At 41.6% G+C, this 27,980-nt stretch overlaps 6 protein-coding genes and 1 long non-coding RNA gene across 16 annotated transcripts; 3 read left to right on the top strand and 4 right to left on the bottom strand.

Moving 5' to 3' along the window:
* Positions 1-51: 51 nt before the first annotated feature.
* slc38a8b (solute carrier family 38 member 8b) lies at positions 52-6,043 on the bottom strand. 6 transcript variants are annotated; one of them, XM_085907350.1, is made up of 11 exons: positions 5,837-6,043; positions 5,111-5,322; positions 3,814-4,012; positions 3,258-3,414; positions 3,086-3,190; positions 2,509-2,566; positions 2,130-2,244; positions 1,900-2,047; positions 1,624-1,826; positions 1,112-1,163; positions 52-1,026 (listed from the first exon to the last, which is right to left on the bottom strand). In XM_085907350.1, the coding sequence occupies exons 2-11, from the start codon at positions 5,297-5,299 to the stop codon at positions 924-926; spliced, it is 1,329 nt and encodes a 442-aa protein (XP_085763476.1). In that variant the 5' UTR covers positions 5,300-5,322; positions 5,837-6,043; the 3' UTR covers positions 52-923. The 6 variants fall into 6 exon arrangements, with proteins under 6 accessions (XP_085763476.1, XP_085763480.1, XP_085763477.1 ...); XM_085907354.1 differs by having other exon boundaries at positions 5,111-5,309; XM_085907351.1 differs by having other exon boundaries at positions 5,842-6,043.
* Positions 6,044-7,602: 1,559 nt separating this feature from the next.
* On the bottom strand, positions 7,603-9,867 carry nrn1lb (neuritin 1-like b). The gene is made up of 3 exons (XM_085907366.1): positions 9,801-9,867; positions 8,103-8,250; positions 7,603-7,906 (listed from the first exon to the last, which is right to left on the bottom strand). The coding sequence occupies exons 1-3, from the start codon at positions 9,865-9,867 to the stop codon at positions 7,603-7,605; spliced, it is 519 nt and encodes a 172-aa protein (XP_085763492.1).
* Positions 9,868-13,288: 3,421 nt separating this feature from the next.
* Positions 13,289-14,612, bottom strand: thap11 (THAP domain containing 11). Its single transcript, XM_085907363.1, has one exon. The coding sequence runs from the start codon at positions 14,249-14,251 to the stop codon at positions 13,415-13,417; it is 837 nt and encodes a 278-aa protein (XP_085763489.1). The 5' UTR covers positions 14,252-14,612; the 3' UTR covers positions 13,289-13,414.
* Positions 14,613-14,790: 178 nt separating this feature from the next.
* On the top strand, positions 14,791-19,135 carry gfod2 (glucose-fructose oxidoreductase domain containing 2). Of its 3 annotated transcripts, XM_085907359.1 has the most exons (4): positions 14,791-15,249; positions 16,015-16,376; positions 16,945-17,003; positions 17,091-19,135. In XM_085907359.1, exons 2-4 carry the CDS (start codon positions 16,124-16,126, stop codon positions 17,835-17,837), a joined length of 1,059 nt encoding a protein of 352 aa, XP_085763485.1. In that variant the 5' UTR covers positions 14,791-15,249; positions 16,015-16,123; the 3' UTR covers positions 17,838-19,135. The 3 variants fall into 3 exon arrangements, with proteins under 3 accessions (XP_085763485.1, XP_085763483.1, XP_085763484.1); XM_085907357.1 differs by having other exon boundaries at positions 16,945-19,135; XM_085907358.1 differs by lacking the exon at positions 14,791-15,249 and having other exon boundaries at positions 15,997-16,376; positions 16,945-19,135.
* LOC147059305 (uncharacterized) lies at positions 14,951-22,613 on the bottom strand. Its single transcript, XR_015065627.1, has 5 exons — positions 22,405-22,613; positions 17,578-17,816; positions 17,294-17,434; positions 15,404-16,372; positions 14,951-15,236 (listed from the first exon to the last, which is right to left on the bottom strand). It is a non-coding gene; the product is annotated as an uncharacterized LOC147059305 (long non-coding RNA).
* Positions 19,926-22,073, top strand: LOC147059306 (uncharacterized). The gene is made up of 3 exons (XM_085907347.1): positions 19,926-20,284; positions 20,624-21,355; positions 21,433-22,073. The coding sequence occupies exons 1-3, from the start codon at positions 20,044-20,046 to the stop codon at positions 21,792-21,794; spliced, it is 1,335 nt and encodes a 444-aa protein (XP_085763473.1). The 5' UTR covers positions 19,926-20,043; the 3' UTR covers positions 21,795-22,073.
* cog4 (component of oligomeric golgi complex 4) lies at positions 22,244-27,868 on the top strand. 3 transcript variants are annotated; one of them, XM_085907337.1, is made up of 19 exons: positions 22,244-22,560; positions 23,081-23,163; positions 23,296-23,410; positions 23,523-23,697; positions 23,817-24,010; positions 24,110-24,215; positions 24,387-24,544; positions 24,604-24,662; positions 24,846-24,967; positions 25,041-25,159; positions 25,311-25,477; positions 25,552-25,720; positions 25,791-25,853; positions 25,929-26,042; positions 26,118-26,210; positions 26,279-26,362; positions 26,664-26,765; positions 27,050-27,178; positions 27,405-27,868. In XM_085907337.1, exons 1-19 carry the CDS (start codon positions 22,426-22,428, stop codon positions 27,537-27,539), a joined length of 2,322 nt encoding a protein of 773 aa, XP_085763463.1. In that variant the 5' UTR covers positions 22,244-22,425; the 3' UTR covers positions 27,540-27,868. The 3 variants fall into 3 exon arrangements, with proteins under 3 accessions (XP_085763463.1, XP_085763464.1, XP_085763465.1); XM_085907338.1 differs by lacking the exon at positions 22,244-22,560 and adding an exon at positions 22,675-22,808; XM_085907339.1 differs by lacking the exon at positions 22,244-22,560 and adding an exon at positions 22,710-22,936.
* Positions 27,869-27,980: the final 112 nt, after the last annotated feature.

Here is a 27,980-nt window from a genome sequence, read left to right as displayed (position 1 = left end):
CAGCAGGTTGAAATACTGTATAATCTCCCACGGGCACAACTCAAGCAGCATCTCGGTCTCTGGAGGCTGAGAACTGAAATCGATGGGTGGGACAAAAACATTACGGAAATTGACTTGTTTCCTGATGCTTTATAGTTTAATTATATGAATTAACCACAGTATATGCACCCAGAGGGAGAGATCGTGTCTTTCTTTGCCATGTGCTCAGTTAATGCTCATACTCAAAGGCATGGCAGCACATTTACGATAATCCTACTTTACTCCAGTTCTTTTCAAAACAGTCCTGCATATGGAGTAAGCATGTGCACTACTATAACTCAAGTCAGGGGCCACAGCCATTTGTCTTAAAAGATGACAGTTACAGATTAAAATGAGTGCAGAAATGATTTATCATTTGTCCACTTGAAGAAAAATGATAAGTCACCAGTTGAGAGAGGCCAACATTCTAGTGGCAAAAAGTTTGAGATCAAAATGATCATATGTCCCATGAAAAGAGATGTGAATTGCAATTTGCACTACAACATATGAAAGATGTTCTGTGCTGTTCTCTGATATAATGGTTAAAAGAGGCAATACTGCCCCCTGTTGGCTTTAAGATGAAAACATTCTGTGATTTGGACATTACCGTACAGAAGACATTGTATTTTCACATTATCATTTTATAATTATTTTCAGACTGTATGTCTATACAATCACATACAACGAGAGACTTTTTTTATATTGTTTAACTTGGACCCATTTGGATTGCATCACAAAACACTCCAAATATACAATAAAGCCTTAACTGAATCTCACACACACGTTTATAATAATAATAATAATAATAATAATAATAATAACAAAGAAATGACATAAGTTTGCTTGTGCAAAAGGGCGTCCCACCAGTCGCCCAGGTGTCACAGTGGAGCACCAAGATGAGACAGTCAAAATTTGGCAAGAAGCTCCATGACAGCAATAGTCGTACTCTGTCCAAAGATGAAGGCTCCGACAACAATGGTTATGATTCCCCAAACTGTTAAAACCACTCTGCAAAATGTGACAGATGTTTTAGGAAAGGTATAGACGATGTAGTGTACATACACAGATGGAAAATAGAAACGATATGCCTCACCTGACTCTCGGACTCACAGGTTCATTTTGCATGATGAACACCAAGCAAAGACCTGCATTGTAAGACGGGCACAATTTTGCAATTCAGTTTTTCAGAATTAGGTATACATTGACCATTCCAGAAGTGGAGGACATTCTCTGTCTCCCAATGAAATGCACGAAATACAGAAACAAGCACTTCGTGTCAGTTACAGATTTACTGAGACTAACTTTAAAAGTGATTTAAATTACAAAATAGCTGAGACTAACTTTAAAAGGGATTGAATTACTGAGACTGACTTTAAAGTAATTTAAATTACAAATTAGCTTTTGAGTGCATTCTTAAAATTGATTTTAGGCCATTCTTGCTCCTCCTTCTGGATGACTCCCAAAAAAAAAAGATATATGTATACATATAGTGTAATTTTGTGGAGACATCTTTTTGGTAATAAAATCCTTCATTTCTCAAGCACTCATCTATCTACATATGTGAATGTTCACCTCATTTGAGTGTGTATTTACAAAAACATGTACCAGGAAAAATAAAGATGAAGAAGGCACTGATTCCTCCAATGACACTGATGACCTCGCCCATGTCAGGGACAAACATGGCGATGAGAAGAGTAACGGTGATCCAGATAACAGTGAGGAGCGCTCGACAGCGACTCTCAAAGGAGCTCGTGACGATTCCCAAACGACGCCTTTGGATTCGCACCATCAGGTTCAGGATGACGGATCTGTGAGACACGCAGACTTTGATCCCCAACACACCTACATCGGTGTGGCGACAAAAACTTTGGTATGACATACCTTCCGAGAAGAAGAATAATTGGGTAAATAGTAATGATTGATATTCCAAAAAGCAGTCTGGAAATGATCATGACAACATCATTTCCCGGATATGACATCAAGATATCAGAAGCGACTTCTCGACCAAATGTCATGAAGCCATAAACTCCTGGTGGTAGAAAAAGTAGACACGTTTAACAGTTTTCAGATACCAGTGCAATGAGCTTGATGATTTCTGGAGCTCAACCCACCAGTGAGTGTATAGATGAATAAACAGAAGAGCATGGAGATGACAGAGATGACCACCCAGTGTGTCAGTTTCTGGTTCTCCATGCTGCTGTAGATTGCTATACAGGCCTCGTGACACTGCACACACAAGCAGGATTCAAATACACGTTCTACTTTTTGTCTATTTGTGAAGTCAAAGGTCACTAATATCATTGAAAGAGGTCCTGGTGTCTCCACAGCATTGTAGTTTGATCAGTGCGTTTCATTTGATCTTCATTTGATTCTTTTTAGGGTTATTGTAGTTTTTGAATGGAATTGATGAACTCAATGTGATGCAAATAATTTGAAGACACAAATAAATCCTGCATTCTAGTAGATATTCTAAATTTAAGTGGTTCATACCTGGAAACCAAAGCAGATGGTCGGCACAACACTGAACATGGACGCCCACGAACCCACACTGTAAAAAGACAGACATCAGTTGCAGCTCAAGACCAAAGTAGACTTGGACTAACACCCAGAATTATTTCAGGAGAAGTTGACTTCACGGGAACTGACATAAGACGAACAAAGCATCAAAAGGCTTCCACCAAAGCAAACTCTGTGTAACCAAAGCTCTTAACAGACATTTTGCAATATTCAGTGTCTTTCAAATATATACACAGGAGGTATTCGTTTTTATAGAAATAAAATGTGCCATCAGAGCGACCTCTAGTGGAAATATTTAGCAACACTTAATTTTTATCAAAATATTGTCACTATGGAATGGTAGAAAAAGTGGTCTATTATTTTTCATTCATGACTACACAAGGAGACGTCTCAGTTCTTCTCCAACTAGGAGTAATATTCATCATTCTTCATAGAGGATAAAGAATATATGTATTTCAGTACATTATCTTGTCATTAGGATACCTGTCTATAAGTGTTTAAATTTTGTCACAGTTGTATGATTGAAGAAATAGAAAAACCAAAAACTGACCCTTGAGTGTGCAGTGGTGTTAGAATGGCCGTGTGGTTTTCCATCAGGTAGTATTTAACAATCACCGCCACGCACAGATAGGTCGCAGCCAATGTCCCCAGCACACTGTGGTGAAAAGAAATATCTTCATTGATAACAGTAGTTTATATAATCAATGTACACAACGTCTAACCTTGTGTATTTCTGAATGCCAATTTCTTTCGGGATGGACAGCGGCAGGATGATAACGAGACACATGACGAAGAGGGCGAAGCGCTGGTCAGTGTACCAGTGATATGGAATTTCCCCTTCACCTGACCCTGTCACCGTCTCATACATAGAAATACACACTGGGGAACACACACACAAAAAAAAATGAATAACCACTTTAAATATAACACGTAAAAATATCAGATTTACACTGAAGAATTTATATTTGCAAAATTAATATTGAAAGCATGTTATCAAGGGATTAGAATAATGTCAGATGGACAAGATGACAAAAAGAAAAACAAAAAACAGATTGCAGCCATGCTTCCCAAGCATGGATAAAGAATATATGCCGGGGAGCAATTTTTTTTTTATCTTGTCTGGCTATATGTGTGGCGTCTACATTTTTGTTCAAATATCCATTGCTCAAAGGATTATCACATCGGAACTCCATTTGGTAGTCTGTAAATGAACAACTCCAGCATCTATGGTACTAATGTCCCTAAAAGGTACCATCTACAATTTGCTTCGTGACTTACATTTCTCCAGCTGGTCCTGCACCACCACCAGAAAAGCCACGCATATCATGAAGAGGTTGAAGCAGAAACAGACTTCACACAGCTGACCGATGGCTCGTCCACACACTTCTCGCACCACATCCTGGTACGTTTTTTGTCTGCTAACGGATGAGGCGTAGCCAAGGATGACCAGTCCGCTGATAAGAAACACCAGAGAGACCTGCATGAGTAAACAATAGTCTGCCGTCAGCAAATTGAAACTAATAATTAGTCCATACAATATTCATCAATCTGAAGTGTTTAAAATAGCTTTGGAGACAATTTATTAACATACTTGGACACTTTCACTGTCGGGGAGGTGTCCTATACCCTTCTTAACTGTGTGGGAGCCTTCTGGAATTATGTTGCCTCAAGATTGAAAGGGCGTATGTTTTTTATTTAATATAAAAGCAAGTAGGAATTGTTGAGTTCGATGCATTTGATAGGCCTAATTAAAAATAAATTGCCATGAAACCTTGTAGTAAAAGGAAGCCCGTCAGAAATGAAGGCAGGTTTGTGAGCAGGTCATCAAATTGAGCCCTTTTTTTCTGTTGGTAATATTTTTATTTGTCCAAAATTCTAAATTTGGAAATCCTTACTTTACCCCTAACCTGTTGCCCCCTCGGTCTACCTGGAAACCTCATGCAGCGACAGCCTCAAGTGGTTGCTTAATTAGAAGTCACGTGTGAAAAGCATGCGCCTCTTTCACACCAGGGAGACAAAAACTTTAGTGTGTACAGTGTTTGCCCGCATATTTGCGATCTACTTACAAATGTACATGTATATATATTTAGAGAATGTTTTTTTTAAAAGAATCTATCCTTTATCCACTGTTTTGAGATTTAGGATGAAGCTGTCTCAGATTAAAAAAAACAAAAAAAAGAAAAGAAAAGAGGGATTCATGTTAGCGTGGAAGTAAACAATGAATCAGAATTCTCAGACTTGGGGTCAGAACAAAATTCTTATCATAATGTTTGAGTTATGAGTGAGCTTTGGGCTCTTCACAATCCAAGAAAGTGAAAATAATTGAAGCAATTAAGGAGGGACCTCCATTTACATTTTTGAGCGGACAAATAATGTCTAGGTAGACTAATTATTAACTATGATGATTGACATTCATACAAAGCATAAATGGCACTTGATCAATGCATCCCGTATTTCAGATATTGTTTTTGCTATATATCAGAGTTCAGTATAGCTTCCCAGAAAGTGCAGCGTGCAAGCGACCATGCTGTTAAAGATTTTCTCCATTCTTTACATCCATTTTCTATTCACCTACCAGCTCCACACTAACAGCAGGAGTCACTCCCCCGGCCTTCTGGAAGGCCCAGGGGAAGTTTAGTAGTCCAGCTCCGAGGGCAGACTTGAGCATGATGAACACGGCGCCGAAGGATCCCAGCCGCGGGGGATCTGAATGGGACGCAGACCGAGCCAGCAGACTGATGCTCTCCCGGGCCAGTTCCTCCATGGTGCTCGACCTTTACACACACACTGACACTTCCTCTGGGGTCAACTAATTTCTCCACTCTAGCTCGAGTGCTGTCTGGGTCATTCTGCTTTGCTTTACAACTGATCCTAGAAAGGGGGGGCATGCACCTATATGGTACTGCAGCTACTTCAGCCACGTGTTCTAATTGGACGCTTTCACTATTATACATTTCACTATGGGGTGGCAAATGTGACACTTAGGTGTCTTGCCTGGCTTCTTCCTCTCATTCAGGTTAGCCTGAAACTTGAATTTTGACTGACCTCTTGGAGATACACATAATTGCTACATTGTACACATTAAATTGTATTTCCATATCATTTAGCAAGTAAAAAGTACTGTTACTGTCAGACATGTAATTCCTGTCCATATGCATTGTTGTCATGTCATATGAGTGAACAATAATTACGCAACAATGATTTGCACACAAATGGTGGAGCAACACAGGTAGGCAATAAAACTATATTTGAAAGGCCATATTTTTTTATGAAACTAATTATAAGAAATGACTCATACTACCTCACCTGACTGCAGGAGTAGGCAAGGCTGGTCCTAGGACGCCTCTGGCCTGCCTGTTTTCCAGTTCTTCCTGCTTCAGCACAGCTGAATCATATGACAGGTCATTCGCAAGCTCGGTGGAAGCATCATCATGACCTGATCATTTCAATCAGGTGTGTGAAGGAGGGAAACTTCTAGAACACGCAGGACATTATTCGTCTCTCCCTAGGACTGGACATGCCCACCTCTGACTTAATGGGCCAGTTGTGAAACTCTTCAATAATGTCTCTGTATTATACTGCCCCCAAGTGGCTAAGATAAGGACACCAGAAGGAGCAGCACAATGTAAATTTCATTGACAATCCTGCCCAAAATTGGGAAACAAATGTTTCATATACATTTTATTTAATGTCATTTTGCCCCCTCTTTCATACACATAGGATTTATTGTCAGATGAAGATGCCATGTCATGGATATTCATATTCATATTTATTGCTTTGATTGACTTATATAAGAGGACACAATGGCTGGCTCAGCAGCTGCTGCTTCTTAATATTCATCATGCTGCCGTGATGGTACGTTCACATGTGACCTCTGACTTCCTTTAGAAGTAGCGTGAGCGGTTCTCCTCACTTTCATTTCACCATAATGTTTTTCTGGTCTCTAAGAGTGTTTCAAAGGTATGGAGAGGCAACACAGCGAATTGATAAGCTCATGCCACGATTGTTATGAAAGCATGTAAGGATATTAAGATCAAGTACACGCACGCATGTGTGCAAATACTACTCCCAGCACTCACTAGCGGAAAAAGCTACATTTTGCCCCCCCCCCCAAAAAAAATCTCATTTAAAAAAAAGAATGCAGTTGTACATTTGATATCTGAGAAACATGAAAATAACAAATATCTCATTGATTAAAGAAAAATTCATGTCTGACATACATGAGCCTGTTTCGGTGCCATTTGGGTTCACAGGGAATAAAATTTATGATGCATGATCAAATAAAATGTCATATTTGTTATTACACGCAGTGTTTTTAATGAATCTTTATGCATAATTAAGGCATTTTAAGAAATTAATTTAAACTACCTTGACCACTAGAAATATATACAGACGTATATATTTATGATTTTTTTTTTTAATATATATATTTTTGTATCAGCAAAGAAATGGCATCGACTAAGTGTAATCGCGCATAGTATACTCAAAATGTTTAAGGGGTAAATGATATTAGATATAAATGAATGTGTTAATAAATGTCAACATAATATACATGTACAGTGTTTAAATTGACTTCAATTCTTCGGGTATGAGCATATCAGCCAGAAAATACTTTGTTCTGTCAAAAGCTGGCAGCTGTTTGCAGTCCACTGGTCTCACCAAAACTATTTCAATTAGGTCAGATTCTCTTTGAGAACCAGGCATTTAATCTGATCGTGCTAAAATACATTGGAAAGCTGAAACGAAAGAAACGTCTCTAAAATCCTGATTTTAGGATTGAGTCCTAATCACAAACACTCCTGACCTATGATCTGGTCTCATGTGTTTGGATCATCTTTCTGGCTGTTGACTGTCATTGTGATTTAAAAAGAATAAAGATGGTATTATTATTTTCCTGATCTGCTCACCTACCATATATGTTCCACACAAATGCAATTTTGTCAGCCCTCAGGTGATAATTTCGAGTAAATATACAATAATGTCCAGTCTGTTGCTAAACCAAGTGGTCTCTTGGCAAAAACTATGCAAATGCACCCCCCCGCTTGAATCCATTGTAAAATACTGGAGCTACATCCTGAGCAGCACTAACAAAGTGCTACACGTTGGAAAAAACATTGTGGTGAGAGAAGGGCCCCATTGGTTCGTTCTCCCCTTTAGTGTTTCCTGGTTGGTCTGATCCGAGGTCGGAGGGGTCAGGGGTGTAGGCACAGTGCTGGGTGCGAGGGTGGTGAGACTGGCGCACATGTTGTAGAGGTTCCCGGAGAACTGGGCTTTCCTGGATTCTTGTCTTAGAGACTCCCACACTGCCGCTGCTTCTCTCGGACAGCCCGACATGGCCGTGTTGGCACAAGCGTGGAAGTCATTCCAGGACCTTGAAGGAATGAAAAAAATGAGGAAGATTGGGTGTGGAAAGAAGCCATCAAATATTACCACATGATAGAAACGAATCAATGTCAAACCTTAGGTATCGGTGGCTGGTATCGACAGCCTTCACAAGTACCCAATATCTTAAACTAAGGCTGGTATTGCCTTGTGAATGATTTTGATGGTGACAGACTGAGTCTCACCTGCAGATGACGTCAATGTCCTGCGTGTCCTGACCTTTTTGTGTTTCCACCAAACTATCCCCAAGTGTTAGCAAACACTGTGCAAAACTCTTGTAGATGGAACCACATGAAACAGCAATTGCAGCTCCATGACATACTTGGACCAAGCCTGGAGAAAAAGGGGAACAAAAGTATATGTAGTATTGGACAGCGCATGCACATTGGGGTCAAAATAATATCACTTCTCATCTTTCATGTAGTTTAGTCAAATGTATTGTCCATATGCTTGTAAGGATCAGATAGAGGCAAAAATATGTCATGTTGTATTCATCTGGAAGGATTACATATTGTCAAAGCCGAAGTCATTGTGGCCTTACATAAGCACTGCCAGACGGCACTGATGAGACACAAAATACAACCCTTTGTTTCTTCAAGGGAGCGGAAATGTGGAAACGATATTGCTAGCTGACTAGTCCAGTAGGTTTTGGGTCAATTTGGTAGCCTTGTATAATAGGGCAAGCTGATGTGCTAGAGAAAAACATTGGCACATTTGGAATAAGTGCATACAAATAATTGAGAAAAGTTTACTTGTTTCTCTGATTTAAAAAAAATTGTAAAAAGGAAAAAAATGTTGCCCAGTATTCTTATCTATCTAAAAGCCAAACTGTTCAAGTTGATTAAATTAAAAGAAACAACAAATCATACCGAATTCTAACATTTTGATGGAGCCATCGGCATAACTTAGAGTAATGATGGACTCACATTTATTAAATCATATTTGATTTTCCTATTCAAATAGTTTTTCGTTACACCGCTGATGATTATATGATCTGTCTACATGTGTTGTTTCACCATTTGCGTTCAAATATTTTTCATCGCGTGAAGAGTTCCGCCACATCGATGCTATACTTTTGCCCATATGATTTAGGAGCACAAATAAAAAAAGTTAGTTTCTTTTTTGGAACAATTCTTCACTAATTCTATTTCCCAGACTCTTGCTTGCTGTGACATGAAATGAGTTCTTGTAAGTCTGCGGGGTTCAATATTTATCCATTTTCTACCCCCTAGCATGCTTAGGATTATAGCAGCCAATGGACCCTATTCAATCATGGTATAAGAACCATTATAAGACTGAGCACCACTCATTGTGTGTATGCTAGGAATCCCATTTTCAATAGAAATGTTCAAATTTATTCCACTTACTTTCTAACTTTGGTTGCCGTGTACAATATTTAGGTACTAGGTTGAAAAAAAAATGCTGCTGCTGCAATATCATTGTGTGCAGAAAGAATTTTTCTGCCGTGGCCACCTGTATAGACTTTTTATAGAGCAATTCCACACCACTAGATACTCTGAGAATTATCTTTGAAAAGGCAAGATTTGAACTCAGCCTTGGTAATGGTTCCCTTCCATAGCATGCAGAGTAATCCCTGCTGACTATCTATGTCACTCACATATCCACATTTGCACTTTCTGATCCACTTGACATACCAAAATCTGTACTATTTATACGATACGATAAATAATCAACATTCTTAACATGTGATTCAACAAATTGCATTTCAACCACAATATGAAATTGCACATGCACACTTATCAAGAAAGAATTTGTGATGTGTAATCTATTTTTCATCAATGTTTCACTCAATTGCAATAAACCTCTGGAACCTTGACATTGAACACATACACTCAGACAGACCAAAACCGAACCAAGCTTACTGATGGAGAAGGTGATGGGCAGCAGGAGAGCCGAGACGCCTGGCCGGGACTTCATCTTTAGGCTCATCAAAGTCCCACGGAGCTGATCGAGTCCCTCCGCCGACACAGAGGCTCTTATGTGACGCTCCTGATGAATGGAAATCCACAAAATGTGAAGCGTCCTTCCACCATCCGTTGGGAATACATGAGATTGCAAAAGTACAGAAAGCACAGAGGCACAAGCTGCTGGATTAGCGTGCGCTCGCTCGCGCGCGCATGTGCGTCACGATAGAGTTTGGACCAACACATCCCAACGCGGCACATTGGATTAAAGCATTCTAATTTCCGGTCTTTAGTATTTAGAACCTTTATTGACACATAAAAATACCTATGGTGAGACACTGTAACAATGTGTCCAACAAACATATGGGAGATGTACAATGGAAACATGATTATAAGTGTGTTTATTTTTTATTTTTATGTGAACAGATAGTGTTCCAATGCAGATGGGAGAATGTAGCCCACCTGAGACTTCCAATCTATGTGGGAGTCATGCAAAGCCACAATGGGTTCATTCTAAATGATTTGAAGAGGATATAAAAGACACTTTAAAGTCACTGTAAAGTGAAAAAAAAAAGCTCTTTTTTCCTGAAATATCACAATTACAGAGCATGATGAAAGCTATGTTAAGTCAAACTTGAAAAAAATGGAATTGAAAATATCTTAAAATTGTGATGTGCTAAAAAAAAACCAACTTTTTAAATCAACATTAAAATTACGACACTTAAACTAGACATCTCCGTTTAAACTTTGCTCTTAACTAGTCAAATCGACCTGAAATAAGATTTCAAAATCATGACCTGGTTTGACATCATCCACCTTTGTACCCCTTGTCCTCCAAATAATGTGCTACACGTTCCTGCAGATGGCTGACACTGTGCATTAGTGTAAATCCTAGTTCACATCTGTACTGACAAGAGAAAGAATGGGAGCCCATTGTTAATCTGCGGTTTAATACAACCATTAACTGTCTGTGTCTGAAGCCTCTGGCCTGAATCAATACATCCTCATGGAAGCTACTTGGGCACCAGCTGTTTATTTGTGTGTGTGTGTTTTTTTTTTTTTGACAGACACGTTTCACATTGTCACCTTGTAGATATGCTTAAAACACATTAATGGAGTATATCGCTGCCTTGAACCGCTAACATGATGAGAGATTTGAGCTAATCTTACTTGAAACTTTTTTTTTTTTCAGATTTTTTCTTCTGCTTCCAGATAACATCATCATGTATAAGAAATGTAAAGATTTGGGCTGTAATAAAAGCAGCCCATGAAAAAGAAGATAGTTGTGTAAATTTGATTGACGGGGCTGGATTAAAGCATTATATAACACACAGAAGCAAAAAAAAAAAAAAAAAAAAAAAAATCCAGACGAGATTAGAGTCCTCACTCTGTGGAATACTCACCGTCCCTTTATCCATCCTTACCGTTGACATCATTATCATTATTGTTACTGTCAAGTGTTCATGTCACTACTCTGGTGGTCGTCAGGTTGATTATAATTTATTCTAAACGAGTTATCAATCGAGCAAAGGGCAATCCAAACCAGAATAATGCAGCTCGTTACCTAAGCGCCATCTAGAGGGAGGAAACAATGCTGCAACTTGTAGTCTTTTGCTACGGTAGTAATATCAGGGTCACCAACATTTTTGAGATGGAGAACTATTTCTCCAGTAATAATAAATATTAAGCGCTACCACTTCTGAAATGTGCCCAAATTACTTGAAATGATATATTATTAACAATGGGTGAAATTCAAGGATTTTGCAGTATTTACATTTTTAAAAGATATTGTCGATGCTGTCACAAGAAATGACAATATTCCATCACTGGTGAGCTATTTTTAGAACAGGCCTGCCAAACTGCTCCTGGAAAGTTTCCACTGCCACCGTACAGCGCTCGTATCTATTTTGGTTCTCAAGTCAAGCCATTGAATTGGCCAGACAACAAATTCCTTACGCTGAGTGCTGAAGTGTTACTGACAAATCAACACAGTTAATGTGTAGGCTTTTTTTTCTTAACTGCTTGTGGAATAAGACAAATAACAGATATACTTCAAAATGTTATTTAATGAGTCAATCATCAGTCCAAAGAACAGAAATGTCTGTAGGTAACACATTGTGCGTAAAGCACTTTGTGGATGCAGCCACTAATAAAACTGTGCGAGTTGAGAAACACCTTACCATTAACAGGGCCATTAAAAGACAAAAGCAGTATGTTAGCATGTTGCAACTTTCGTGCGTTGTCATCCTGATATCAGAAATGGAAACGGTTAATGCAAAAGGCATCTGGACAAGCATTTTTTTTTCTACTGTATATTTATATCACAAACAGAAATGAACTATATCACAAACAAAACAAAATGAAATGGGATTCTGATATTTATTCATTGCTCTAAGGCAGGGTTTGCCAAACGGTCCAATTTCATTGGGTCGAGGAATAATATTGTAAATGCTGTAAATTACTTTATCAATCAAACACATTGTTGGAATACATTTATGTCTGTTTTTTAGCATCTGATTATGTACAGTCCAACAGATCAACATTAAGGCATTTTAAAAAGATGCAATGTAGTTGTCCCGAGATAAAATCAAATTTCACATTTGGGCATTGAGCTGATTTTTTTATTTTTTTTTAAGCCTGCCTAAACACCTCCTACAAGTGTTTGCCCACCATTTCTCAGTTTAGTAATCTGCCATTGGGCACTTCTATTTTTCATTCACTCACAAACAAAAAAAAAAAGAACATCATGGACTGAAAATATTCCTTCCAACTCTCATCAACTTGGTCTAATTTACAAGGCTACGACTGTAAACTGGATTCTGTTTAAGATACACTCTATATAGAAAGCTATTTAAGCATTTATTCGATATTCATGTTGCCCAACTTAAGGTCCATGTACTATTAAGACAGTTCAGCGCACTAGTAAAACAACTGTGATGATTTTTTCCACTACTAGTGCCTCTCTTGGCATATTAGTAAGCAACCAAACTTTACTAGTAATACCAATAGACCCATCTAGTATGTAATAGTAGGCTATTGGACTTAATTAGTGGAACCAAAATGTAGGTCAAGCAGTAGACCAATTGCAAAAAAAAAAATTGTTAAAGGGTATCGAATAAATGTGCAGTCCTTGGTATGCGATTAGTTACATTTAGTCTTTAGCAGTAGTTCTAGTAGCACAAAATGTCAACGAGTGAAGTTTTGTCTCAAGACTGAATTAGCCTGTTAGTGTGCAGAAATGTCTTACAGTAGTGGTGGGGTTGTTGTAATAGTCTGCAGAACCTTCAACTATATATATATATATATATATATATATATATATATATATATATATATATATATATATATATATATATATATATATATATATATATATATATATATATATATATATCTCGAATAAAATGCTCAAACGGCGTTCTATATGACACTACAGATAACACAACTACAGATAAATGTATTTATTTGTACACAATCAGGGCTGTGAAAATCAGCTTTGAAGTTATTGAAAATACATTTTTTGCGCCAAAGGCTGAATGTCCCTCAGTTCCCCTGCACCCTCTCGTCTCTGGCTAGATTTTCTTGTTGACGTTCAGAGGCACTGGATGGCCGCCCAGTAGCCGGTCCCGCTCCCGCACCTCCTCCTGCAGTTTAGCCTCCATCACCCGAAGCTGACGGATGGTGGCTTTCATTTCCTTCATCTTCACCTCCATCAGAGCGATGATGTCCCGCTGTTCGTTGAGTTTGCGCAGCAGCTCGGCCGACGTGGTGCCGGTGGTCAGCGAGTACGAGTGGTCCAGCGGGTTGCCTGTCAGGTTGATGCATTGCGCGACCGTCTGCTTGGTATCCGCCGAGGAGTCATCCACGTCTATGGTGAGTTCGATGGAAGCGCCGACAGGGGCAGTGAACGGCGCATCCGTCGGAACGGGTAGTCGCGCCATGCCCAGATACTCCCCGTTTTGACCGATCTGCACCACCGTGATGCTGTCGTCGCTGGCCTCGCCGCCGGCATTGGCCTCGCCGCCCTCGGCCGTGTTCCCCAGCACGGTGTTGATGACGACTCCGGTGGTGGCTCCGGAGGTCGTTCCGGCGGGGGCTGCAGCCGACGTCGTGGTCAGCTTCTTACCTCTGCCCCGTCGACTTCTGCGCTCGTTCACACCCCTCAGCGGGAAAAGCGATGGAACTCGGATGCTGTAGGTTTTTCTGCCGCCCACGAAGTGCACGCTGCAAACCCGGTGCCCCGTCGTGGGCTGGAAGGTGCTGAAACAACCGCTGACCCCGGCCCGGGAGATGTTCCTCAGCCACAGCTCTCGGAGTGTGGTGTCCTTCGGAAACGTGTAAAAGCGCAGGTCCCGGTCACGATGCGAATTGCTGTAGCATCCGGGAACGCAGCAGGTAAATCCAGGCATGGTAACACCGACGCCAATAGTCCACAAAATCTATCTGCACGTCTAATTACGACGCTTTTAATGCACTTTCTTTATTGTGCGCGATATCTTCTTTAGCGGCCTGTAGCCGGAACTACACGTCCCACAACGCTAACAACTTCCTGTTTATTTTCCAGAGAACCAGACGAGATTTTTGTTAAACCAGAGCTTAAATCCATGCGATTTTTTCAGAATGAAGCTCAAATAATATCGACAGATTTACTTTATTCGAGGCTGATGTTTTGTCAACAGAAGAAAACGATTAGTTAGTTTTGTTTAGTGCGACGTCAATGCAAGGCCCGCCATTTAGGACTAGAAATCCCAGAATGCTTTACGCTACACAACCACGACGAACCGGAAGCTACTGCCATCTCTGGTCACTTTCTTGTATTACATGCGTTCTACACTAGTCGTAAAGTCTCGAGTCAAATTTATGAAAAATATTTGTCGTTAAAATGCACTAGCTATAAGAGGGCATTTTATTAACAATCTTTTTTTTTTTTTCAAGAAAAACTGTGATCTTTGCATAAAGTTTTAGGGGAGCGAATATTGGTACAGGTTTGTCAACAACAAAATATTAAACAATAATAAACCTGATTTGGGCAGCCTGTCCTGAAAATAATCTCCCAGTGAATTGCTCTTTTTGCACTGCTATTACCAAAAGAAATAATCAAATACTTGTTATTAATGTTCTTTATTTATATGACTTTTGCATTGGTGTAAGTTCCATATTTTTAAACAACCCTTTACCCCGACAGAGAGAGAAAATCATCACATTGACTTTCTACCATTTATTCTATGAGGAAGCTGAGCATTTGTAGTCTTTCACGCCGTTTCCTCTTATGCGAGCATCTCTTTGTTTTAACATCTCTGATCAAGCACTCACTTCCATCATCTTTGCTCAAGTTACCATTAGCAACTGGGCAGCGCCCGGCTGAGCACTTGCTGCTGTTGTTGAGGAACTCGCCTGTATAAACACAGTAGGTAGCAAACGTTACGTGTGTTGTTGTTTTTTAAAGAATCATACGTCAAGGAGATAATATATTTGAACTATTGGATCGTAACTTTTCTCGTCCGCTGTTTGACATGTCTTTGTCGCGGCTAGCTTGTTAGCCGGCAAACGTGCTAGCGTACCTTATCACTCTGCTCAACGACTCTTGTTTGTATGATGCTTGTCTTATCAGTAGTTAATCATTGCAATGTTGGGTCACATTCACTTTTATTGTAAAAAGAGAAAGTCTGGTTACACTATGCTGCGTATATGGTTGGAAGCAACACAAACAGAGCTAGCTTAACATCATTGAGTGTAAGTTTAACATAAAACCAGTTTTTCCTCTTCAGAACACAAACAAGATTGTGTAGTTTATGTGAAAGCTTTAGAGAGGTTTCAGTTAAGCCTCCCACAAAGAACAACATTGTTGTCAGGTGCTCCCACCACATTTCAAAATGCTGGCTTTACACCCCCCAAAAGAAAAAAGCTGGTCAAAATGTCACAGTGAAATGATCTGTCCCTGTATCAGTCACTCGATACAGTCACCCAAGCCTGCTGATAAATTACGGCTATGTATTTGCTCGTATTGTGACTTGGGGGGCTTTATTAATATTATTTATTTTTCCTGAGATTACAGAGCATCCTGTCATAGTAACTTGAAGTCAAACATGATGACCACTCATCCATCAAGTTGTTTAGAAAGCGCTGTATAAAAATAGTATTTAAATTTTCATTGCCTTTTCTGATTTTTCAGAGAGAAAGTCTCACTTCCAGACACCTGAGAGGATACTGGTGACTTTACAGTCGGGATGTATGTTAGCGACAACATGATTTTGACGTAAGCTGCAGCGAGCTGCGCCGTCATGCTGCCAGGAGTCGGAGTGTTTGGGACAGGAAGCACAGCCCGGGTGCTGGTCCCGATGCTTAAAGCCGAGGGCTTCGAGGTCCATGCACTGTGGGGGAGGAGCGAAGAGGAAGCGTGCAGCCTGGCAAAGGAGCTCGGTATCCCCTTTCACACGAGTCGATCTGATGACGTCCTGCTACACCAAGATGTTGACCTTGTTTGCATCTATATTCCACCCTCAATGACACGGCAGATTGCTGTCAAAGCACTGGGTAAGAGGTCAGAAACACACACACACACACACACACACGTGACTTTTCCGAATAGCCGTCTGGCGGCAGGTGTCGGTGCTAACCAGTCACAGTATTTCCAGATGTTCAATACCGTCTCAAAGGATTTTGGGATTTGATACATTTTCAGAAATCACCAAGTGAGAAAATAGTCCAGGGGTACAAAGAGCAGCGGTGCTCTTTCTCGTGGGTAGCATCTCCCAAAAATGGTCCTACCCCAGAGCGGGAGTTCAGACTTCAAGCTTGAACAAAAAAAAAAAGACATACTCGAGCTGGCCAGCTCACCAGCATGCTCAATATGGAGGAGAACTATCTGATGGAATTCCTGAGCGATGACCTCAGCTTCCTCTTCTAGTTGCAACTTCCTGGCGCAACGTGTCCCACCCACGATGGTGGTCCGAGCCACCGAGTCTTTGTATTTGATGATGTCCGCGCTGCATCTCATGTAGCGTGTACCATTTGACAAATTCATTTTGTACCGAATTATTATTTGGTCATTTCTTGTGTTACTCTCTGAATAATAAGACACTTTGCTTTTGTCTGTGTGCAGGCATAGGTAAGAATGTTGTCAGCGAGAAAGCTGCGACAGCTGTGGATTCGTTTCAAATGGTGAACGCAGCCAGGTATTACCCGCAGCTGCTAAGCATCATGGGTAACACGCTGCGCTTCCTTCCCACTTTTGCGGCGATGCGGCAGCTGCTGGCGGAGGGATACGTCGGTGAAGTGCAAGTATGCGACGTGCGCGTGTACGGGCCCAGCCTTCTAGACCGCTCGTACGGCTGGACTTGCGAGGATCTGATGGGAGGCGGGGGGCTGCACACGGTGGGCTCGGCCATCATCGACCTTTTAAGTTACTTGACGGGGACGCGGGCCCAGCGCGTTCACGGCCTGCTACGTACCTTCGTCCAGCAAAATGACACCATCAGAGGCATCCGACGGGTCACCAGCGATGACTTTTGCTTCTTCCAAATGTTGATGGGGTCGTGCTCGAGCGGCGTGTGCTGCACCGTGACCCTGAACTTCAATATGCCGGGTACCTTCTTGCATGAGGTGATGGTGGTCGGATCCACCGGAAGATTGGTGGCCAGGGGGACGGAACTGTACGGTCAGCGCAACGGCAGCAAACGCGAAGAGCTGTTGCTCGGCGACGGCGGCCGAGCCGGACCCGATGTGAAAGACGTACCTTTGCCACATCTGCTAGGCTTGGGCGCCATGGTCAAGGCCCTGAGACAGTCATTCCAGGCGCACCAGGAGCGCAGGTTGTGGGCGCGTGGGCCTGTCTCCACGGCACCCACTTTCGAGGACGGCCTCTACGTGCAGACGGTAGTTGAGGCCGTGAAGCGCTCCAGTTGTAGCGGAGAGTGGGAGTGTGTGGAGATCATGAGTAAGGAGCCGGATCCCAACCACAACCTGTGTGAAGCTCTGCACAGAAATAAGAACTAATCAATCATCAAACACTACTCACAAAAGATTGGCATCTCTGGCTTTTGGGGAGGGGAATTTTTCAGGACAATCCAGAAATGCCCGATAGCATTGACAGGTGAATTTAGTTTGACCTTCTCCAAAGTTTTGAGCGCTTTTATCCAACTGTTTTATATATTTCAGTCCTTTTTGCGCAACTCTGTCCTCTAAGGCCCGCCACCGCACACCGAGTGACGTGGCTGAAACCGGCCCAACGTCATTTGACAGAAAACAGGTGAGCTGTTAAGTTTGCAATGCAAGCACAAGCCCCTTTGACGTCAATTTCTGTCGGCAGCAGAGGCCGGTGTTGAACAAATGTCAGCGCCCTATTCCACAGTATATAAAAAAAAAAAAAAAGTTCTGAAGCCAGTTGGACATAAAAGTTTTGAGAAGGTCGACTTAAGTTCCCCTTTTGGTTTGTCCTAAAATGTTCAAACTTGCTGTGACTAAAGTATTTCAAAAGTGCTACTACTAAACACATCTGATGGAGCTTGGCCTGAATGTTTTCACTTCAGCTGCAGTTTACGCCACATGACTACTCTGCGCTTTCTTTTGGGAGGGGCACCTGTTGAATAGAATGTGCTTGAGAAACATGCTGTTTCTTTTCAGATGCTTTCCCTATTGAAAACCTTTTACTTGTTTAAAGTTGTAATGCCTGTATGTACACGGATTTTGTTGTTTTTTTCCATTGTCTTTGTTTGAGAAAGATTGTGCATCCAAGTCCAATGGCACCTTATTTGAAAGCATCGATGATGCCGAGTTGACTAACAACTTTGCATTTGTCACACTGGCAGAATTCTACTGATTCAATTCCCGTTGACAGAGCTCAGCTTTTTTAGAACATTTATGATCTCAAGGTAGATTTGTTTTCACGGAAGCTGTAAGCAATTTGCGGTCTCCTTCACAAAGCAGCGGATGTTTCAGCGATGGTGGAGAAAATCACATTTTCCCAGCAGCAACATCCTAATTCCATCTGAATGTGGTTAGAAATTAAAAGCAGACATTTAATTGTTTAAAACAGCATATTGGGCAAGCAGGGATTTTTTTTTTTCTGTTACACATCGATGTTTACTCTAAAGAACCCAAGCTGCCTCGAGCGTGCATATATTTTCTTGCTTTGATCTTAATCTTGCACCAGCAGAAGCCAGGCGCCTCAAATTTGCAGTGTAAAGACATTTGAATATTGTTGATTTTAGATGACAAGCAAATGGCATGAAACTCAGTTGTTTACATTTGTTATCCCTTTTTAAGTTTGTTGGTTGCAAAAAAAAAAAAAATACCTGATGCCTCAAATACAACATGCACTGTAATTGCAGGCGTGTGACTAGGATGTCATTATTGTCATACAGTCAATTCTTTATACTATTAAGAACACTTTTTTTTTTTAACTTACTCAGGGTCTGTAAAGACACATTGACAATTTCAAGAGTGCATCACCGCACTATAAAATTCAGTTTAGGATATACTTCATGTTCCCCAGCAGCATGATGCTAGAGGCCCTTAGATAAAAAAAAAAAAAAAAAAGACATTCCAAACATCTGATTTAGCTTCTATTATCATTTTTGCACTGATACTGTAAAATTATTTAACACATGGTGCGCTTTCTCTACTAGCCAGCGCACTGCAAAATTAATTTAACGTCTGCATGAGGATGATTATTTATGGTTGGGTGTGGAAAACAATTACTTGTCTTGTTCCTGTTTGTAAGTCAGTCTGTGAATTTCTTTTGAAGCTGTAATATTTATTTTTTTTAGTTTTTTAATTCTAACCATGTCTCTTTGAGCACAATTTGTTGTATTTAAGTCTGGGGACTGTTCATCTGACAGATATTTCATTTAATAAATACAGTTGAATTAATTTCAGTGTTTGCATTTTTTTTCTGCTCTTGAAGCATAGAAATACCGGAAGCATTTCCCCGGAAGCATCTACACAAACTTTGAATAATTTGACTCCAATATTTTTTTGGGAATGCTTATTTCAACAATGCGAGTAACAATTGAATTCGGAGTCATTTGCAACCGATTATTTGCATGGCCACTAGGTAGCAGTGTATACCTTTTCGAGTGATTTGAAAGTAAGTGAGTAAACAGAAGAAAACAGCAGCCTTGCTCGTTCGACAGAAAAGAGTCGCCATTAAACGATCAGTTTGAACCGAGAACGCAAAACAAATTTGATCTTGTAGAGAAACATGACTCGTAAAAGAAGTATCGTTTGGGGTTACTACAAAGATATCTGTCCCAAATCGGTTTTGTGCGTTTTATGTAAAGACATACTATTTAAACACGAACAGGGCAGCACCACGAGAATGTGGCGCCATCTGCGGACTCAACATCCAACCGAAGCGATCATGGCCGCCCAAAATGAAGCCCAGAGAACCTCCAATGTCTTCAGCCGTGAACAGGAGCCTCTAGAAGTCGACGAAGCACAAGGTACCGGTCTTAAAACGAATGAATCGGAAGTTTGTTTGACCCCACTGAATCCCTCGAATCGGTTCATTTAAACGATTCGCTCAAAAGATTCGTTGATGCCATCGTTCAGTTCATGATTCAGACATGTGGTTCACATTCACTTACCGAAGAACGGTGATGATTACCAAATATTTTAAATTAGGAAAGCATTCAAAGGGTGGACTAGAATTAAAATATAAACTTTGCAGCCTGTGTGGAAAATCTGCTTGGCATTGCGAACGTGAAGTCACATGACCAGACCCAGACAACAAGATGTTTATAACTATCTCCCTAACTACTTTTTTATTTCTTCTTCTCAAGTGGAAGTGGAACTGGAGGAGGAGAATCCTGAAGTTGTCTCTATGAATCAAGATGAAGTTGATTCTGCAATAAATGGCATCCTTGTAACAATAAAAACAGACGAGCCTGTCAAAGAAACACCAGCAAAGGTAACAGTAGAAGTGAACGAACAACAATGCAAGGCTGGGCAGTATCATCGCCGCAGCCTGATCTGGAAACATTTTAAACCTTTGGCCGATTTGAACGCTGCTCAGTGTGAGATTTGCAAGAAGAAGATCATGTGTTCTGACGGCAGGACCAGCAACTTGTACCGGCACATGGCAAAGACCCACCCGCATGTGAATCCACGATCAGGTGGAATTGTGAAGGAAGCTGACCGTAATTCTGATTCGGGCGGTGTCTTGGAAGCAGACAGAGGAGAACCCGTGGGAGCAGGACAGGAAAAAGAAAAAGTCGTGGTTGAAAATCCTCTGAGTTCAAGGACTACAATGCAACGTCGTAGCTCCATCTGGAAACATTTTAAGCCTTTGGATAGTTCGGATGTTGCCCAATGTTTGATTTGCAAAAAGAACATTCGATGCATGGACGGCAAGACCAGCAACCTGCATCGACACATATCAAAGAGCCACCCAAAGGGGAGTCGGCAAGCGGCCAAGATGCTGAAGCCGACAAAAGCCAGCTCACCCTCAGACGCTTCCAGTAATTTTCAGGAGACATGTCCCATGGAAGTCGTGGGCAATGAAGATATTACAGGTAGAGAACGATTGATGAGAATGATCCTATCAATTTATGCGTGCTGCTGCTTAACCAAGGTATTTATTGTCTTTCAGACGAGGTCTATGATTCAAAGGTAACATCCGCAGAGAGGCGCATTCTCAAAAGGGAGCAGGAGTTGATTGAAGCTTTGAGGAGGACGCAGAGGGAGGAGGCTAAAGCCCTGGAGCATCAGAGGGAACTCATCGAGAGTCTGCGGGGAGTCAACGCCAGAGAGGCTGCCATGGAGAAGAAGCAAATTGAGTCTCTCAGGAGAGCGCAGCAGGAGGAAGCCAAAGATTTGATGAGACAGAGGGAAGAGCTGGAGACAGAAAGGGCAGAGCAGCAGAAGAGGCGGGAGGAGCTTGAGCAGGAAAAGAAACAGTTGCTCATGTTTTGCCAAGAACCTGCAACTACAGCCTTGGAATCCCAACAATGAGTTTTTAGTTTTTGCCAGTACCATTGCGACCAACACACTTGAGGGGCATTTCTATAGGTAGCTCACAAAAACCTCTGCCGTTTTTTAGCATTTCTGCTCTCAAAGTTTTATTGATGAGGTACATTCTAAAATGTACTATGATATTGACAGGTGACCTTAAGTTGACCTTTGCAGAACTGTTGAATGTATATGTACTATTATTCTTATAGTAGTTTTCATTACTTGCTGATTTTTAACAAGGAGATGAATGACCAAATAAAATTCCCTGGTTGAATTACACTTTGTATTTACACAGTCCTCTTCACTTTTAATCAATTGCACATATTAGGTCATTTGGATAAAAAAAAATGTACACGCGACAGTTTTGATTATTTGTGCTTTCCTTTTTTTATACCACAGTGCATTTACTGATCGGATGCTGGATAATGCGATATCCCACCGTCCTTGAATGCACCACAGCGACACGGGAAAAGGTGGGATTTTACTTCCGGGTTAGAAAACTAGCCACCAAAATAACTTCAATTTCTTAAGAAATAAGAGTGTCTTTGTGCCAAATGTAATACATAGCCAATAGGTAACTGCGGAAAGCTTCAAATAGCAAGATACATACCCTTTAACACATCGCTGAAAGATGGCTGATGGCGTGTCCGTCCCCACGAAAAGATGCGATTCTGGCAATCTATCCTCTGTAAGCATGGACACAATTTCGACACTCACGGAGCTGGACGATTTGGAAAGAGTTTATCAGCAACTGTGTGTGGAAGAGGTTCGTATTAAATGACATTCGATTGACAATTTGACACTTGACGTGTACACTCACTCTCAACTTCCGGGATGGGACTCATGGAAACCAATGAAGACGCTCAAATTTTACGTTTGGGGTCTTACGTGATTATATAAGACGCAGCCTTGCAGCGTCGTGTGGCTTCTCGGCCCCAATTTAGACCAACAATAGAAAAAAATATTGCAGCTGACAAAGGAAACTTGCATCAACGTTGCTGTGTGATAACTTTAGCAAGTGATATTCCTACTTAGATTATGCAGTAATATACATAGAAATACAATATATGATTTAATCAGTGTGTAAAATCAAGGGAAATTAGTTTAGTTAGTTTACTGAGCAGTCTTGACCGTCTTCTTCAGTATCCGGGATATAAATCTCACTTTTATACTGTCTCCTTGTGGGCAAGACGTGCACACAAGAAGCTGCACAATTAATCAATAATCAATTCAACCAAACTGTTTAATTCTTTAAATCAGATGGGATTGTCTTTGCTTTGGTTTAGAAAGCAGTGGAGGTTGAATTGGATCGGTTGATGGGACAAGAGGGCACGATTCACACAAAGATGTTGGCACTCCAGAGGATGGGGTAAAATCTTCTCACTTATCGTTTTAAGGATCACGCATTGTCAATATTAAGACTACTCTGACACTTGGACTTCTTTTTTAAAAAAAATAAAGTCTGAGCTGACTTGGCATGCATTGCTTCTGCGCTTCTCAGGCCCAACCTACAGTTGATCGGAGGAGATGCCAGTCAGCTGTCTGGCATGATCACATTCACCTGCAGCCTAGCAGAGAATGTCAGCCGCAAAGTCAGACAGCTCGACCTGGCAAAGGTACACCCATCTACTACCCTAACCCAAAAATAGTGGTACCGTTCAATGAAGTTTATTGATGAACTATGTCGTAAATTTTGTTGGTTAATGACGTTTATTTCTGATTTAATAGACGCGGCTGTATAACGTCATTCAGCGAGCTGATGACATTCTGGATCTGAAGTTCTGCACGGATGGCGTTCAAACAGCTCTTCAAAATGAAGATTACGAACAGGCCGCTGCCCACATCCACAGATATCTTTCTCTGGACCAGTCAGTCATTGAACTGAGTAGACAGGGAGAAGAAAGTATGCAGAAGAACTCTGTTAATTCTAGTTCTGATTGATTGAGTCATTCATTTGGTTTGGGTTGGCTGCAAGCAGCAGATGCATTGTTGATTGGTTCTCAACCAGTTTGATTTCCACAGGCAGCACTGTGGATGCCAGTCTGCTACTGCTGCAAGAGGCTGAGAAAAAACTCAAGGTCATCGTAGCTGATAAGTTGGATGAAGCCGTGGCAGCTGTGGACCTGGCACAGGTGGAGAGGTTTTTCAAGATCTTCCCGCTGCTTGGCCTCCATGATCAGGGCCTGGCCCGCTTTGGACAGTATCTCTGCACTCAGGTCAGTGAGGAAATTGGAGAAATGGACATGTTCTCTCAGGGGGGATGGATTGGTGACTCTCACACACACACACACACACACACGTTGTCACACTCACAGCTTGCCTCCAAAGCCGAAGAGAACCTGCTCTTAGCAACAGGAGGAGCATTGGGCGAGAAAAGAGCTCCACTCATATTTGCTGAGACTCTGACACTGTTGCTCGAAGGTGAGTACACGGTCAACCTTTGAGACTTTTCCATTGAACTTCAAATGAATTACATTTGGAAACTACCATTAGAACTGCATATTGGTCAAGCTCCCAAACAGCAAAATGTGTGAGATTGCTGACAGGGTGGAGAATTTGAGACTGTTAAAGAAAAAAATTCCTCCTTCACAGGCATCGCACGTGTGGTTGAGACCCACCAGCCGATCGTAGAGACGTATTACGGTCCAGGCCACCTCTACACACTCCTCACCCACTTGCAGCAGGAATGTGACAAGCAGTGCCAGAAGATTGTGGACAAGTTCATGGAGCAAAGAGGATACCTTGCCAAAGTTAGCATCTGGATGACATTTAGCTTGTATTATGACACCTTCTTAAATGCTGTCTGTAGTTTCAGATTGTCCAGAGCAGTATGATGAAGAGCGTACCCGGGGAGAGAATCGAGCCCAGGTATTGTTTGCCCTATGCGCATCAGTCACAATATTAGGTACACCGAACGACTCCAAAATTTGATATTAACAAAGAAGCTTATTCCTAATATTTTGGTGAGTGTATTAAGCTCCATGACGGAAGCAAAAAAATAAATAAAAAATTCAACGGGTGTCTTCATGAATTTGTATCTTCCTGCGACAGAGAGCTGGACCCCGTATTGGCAGAAGTCACCTTGATGAATGCGAGGGCAGAACTTTACTTGCGCTTTCTGCGGCGACGGATAATGGCCGACTTTGAAGTCGGCGACCAGAGCGTCACATCGGGTAAGTAATCCCTGACCGATATATTTGTCATGTCAAATTTTGTGATGGATGTGTGTGCGTGTTTGACCAACAGAACATCACCAGAATGTGGAGAAGCTGCTGAAACATTGCGTGCTGAGCAGGAACATGCAAGAACTGATCGGCTACTACGTTCCAATGGAGGAGTACTACATGAGGGAGTCCGTCAACAAGGTTCACTACATTGTTTCATTTGCATTCATACATTAGCTGTTTTGTTTTATATTGTAGTCATTGATTGTGCCAATTTAATGTCAACAAGTTATGTTGTATTATCTGTAATGTTTTTTTTTTTTTTTTTTTTTTTTTTTTCCCCCCATATTAGGCTGTTACAATGGACACATATGAGAAAAGTCAGCTGACATCCAGCATGGTGGACGATTGTTTCTACATCGTGAAGAAGTGCATCAGTCGAGCCCTGTCTAGCTCCAGCATCGACTGTCTCTGTGCAATGATTAACCACGCCAACTCGGTGCTGGAGTCCGACTTCAGGTCAGCGTTCTTAATAAAAGCGCAGCTGGTCGGGAGGGGGGGGGTCTCACGCTTGTGTGGGTCTGACCCGCCAGGGAGGTGTTGTACAACAAGCTGAGGCAGGGCTTCCCAGCCACCACGCTACAGGATATCCAACGAGGCGTCAGCAGTGCCGTCAGCCTCATGCAGAGCAGCTTGCAGCAGGGCAAGTTCAACACCGAGTTTAACATTGAGAGCGCGGAAAATGCCAAGGCTGCGTTTTTGGTGAGATTGACACACACGTTCATATTGGGAAAGATAAAGACAAGGAGTTCACTGACTCTGTCCGTGACAGGTGACCCTCAATAACGCCGAGGTGTGCAGCGAGAATATTTCAACTTTGAAAAGAAACCTCGAGGTAATGGCGGTATAATGTGCCTCGGTTCTCTTTGTCTTCCTCCACGTCATCTGGTTTTTTGAATCCCGCGTGCAGAACGACTGCTCCAAGCTGTTCAGCCAGGGGGCGAGTTCTGGCGACCGAGCCAAGATCGAGAGCTGCTTGTCCGACCTCGTCAACACGTCTACGAAATTCAAGGACCTTTTACAGGTTGGAGGCACAAAAATACTTCTGATGAACATTGTCATGTGTTGATGTTTCAAGAGCTTGACTTTGCTTTCTTAGGAGGGTCTGACCGAGTTGAACACCACGGCCATAAAGCCTCAAGTGAAACCCTGGATCGGCGGCTTCCTGTCCATCTCGCACAACATCGAGGAGGTCAGGCACTCGCTGGCCGATTTCAAATGTCCTTGAAGCAAACTCGTAAGCAAAAATGTCGCTTACAGGAAGAGTTCAATGACTATGAAGCAAACGACCCCTGGGTGCAGCAGCTCATCATCAACTGTGAGCAACTGATGGCTGAATTCAAGGTGTCGGCACCGCCGTTGAGCATGACGAGCATGTACAAGTATTTACATTTACTACATTTATCTGTGGTACAAAAATGTATTTTGTATCCATTTTTTAAAAGATATATCATTCCGCTCATTTTATTTTCCACTGTACTCCTTCCTCCATTTTCCACCAATTCAAACTATTCATTACATTTCCGATTCCCGAAATGTCCAGTTGATGCGGAATGACGTATTTGAATGACAATATTTTGACAGTAAAATTCACAAATGAAAAAGTTTTTAAACGTCCTCTTCATGTCATCATCATCATCATCAGACGAGCCTCTCTCCTGCTATCTACGACACGCTGACCAGCCTGATGACTAGCTTGATATCCATCGAGATGGAGAAGACGGTTCTGAAGTGCTCCTTCAGTAGGGTGAGAGTACCGGACTCTGCCACAAGGTGGCAGCGAGCACCTCCTGCAGCACATCGCTGACGTGCAGTGGATGAAACGCAGTCAGCAATAATTCATGAAGTCTCTCACAGGGAGAATGCCTCTGGCGTGATTGTCTCACTTCCTTTCCAACAATGTGTTTATCTGTGGTATAAATAGAAAAGCACTGCAGAAAGCTGCTAGTTTTAGAAGCATTTGGGGAGTGGGCATGAATGAAAATCTTTGCCAGAGTGATTAAGTGTGATGGTGTTTTTTTTTTGTTGTAGCTGGGAGGGCTGCAGTTTGATAAAGAGCTTCGTTCTCTCGTGGCCTATCTCACCACCGTCACCACCTGGACCATTAGGGACAAGTTTGCTCGGCTCACGCAGATGGCCACTGTCCTCAACCTGGAGCGGGTAATTGACCTTCTGGAAACAATGCACAAACTCACACTCACTCTTGTCACACACACACTTGGCTGGTAGTCCGCGCCACTACCATTTCAGCAAATAATAAAACACAAAGTTTTTGCTTGCACTACAGTAGCTCGGCACGTTTTGAAAGCAATCATTATGTGACTAATTTTCTCCCACAAAATAGACCTATTGCAGGTAAACTGTCATTTGTTTCTATGCCTCGCAGGTAACCGAGATCTTGGACTACTGGGGGCCAAACTCGGGACCCCTGACGTGGCGTTTGACCCCAGCAGAGGTGCGGCAGGTTCTAGCACTGCGCATTGACTTTCGAAGTGAGGATATCAAGAGGCTGCGACTGTGACCCCGTCGACCAATGAGCTTCCATTTGTCATACATTCTGCAAAGACAATGCAAGTTTACAAAAAAAAAATAGATATATGTTTAAGCAAACTTCTTGTTGGACATTTGCTGCTGTTATGAAGAGCTAGCTGTCAAATGGAAGTCATCTTGTAGAATAATACTTGAGTAAAAGTACCTGAGATTATCTATAATTAATAATCTGTTGTATATGTATTTAAGTATTAGAGACATTACAACTGTAGACATTTTAGCCGTCATTTTTTGGGATGTAGGAAATGCAATGGAGTCAAATAAATTTTACCAATCAAGTGTTGTACAGACACACTAAAATTGAAGTGTAGCAAGAAAGTATTTGTCATTCTATTACAAGACGGTATCATTTGAAAGGCTGGTGCTGATTGTGACCTACATGTGACTGAGCTCTCGTGTTAAATATGAGAAG

Source organism: Syngnathus leptorhynchus, chromosome 3 (assembly GCF_054491065.1).
Source record: "Syngnathus leptorhynchus isolate UIUO chromosome 3, UIUO_Slep, whole genome shotgun sequence".
NCBI lineage: Eukaryota > Metazoa > Chordata > Actinopteri > Syngnathiformes > Syngnathidae > Syngnathus > Syngnathus leptorhynchus.
This window is presented reverse-complemented; position numbering and strand designations above follow the sequence as displayed.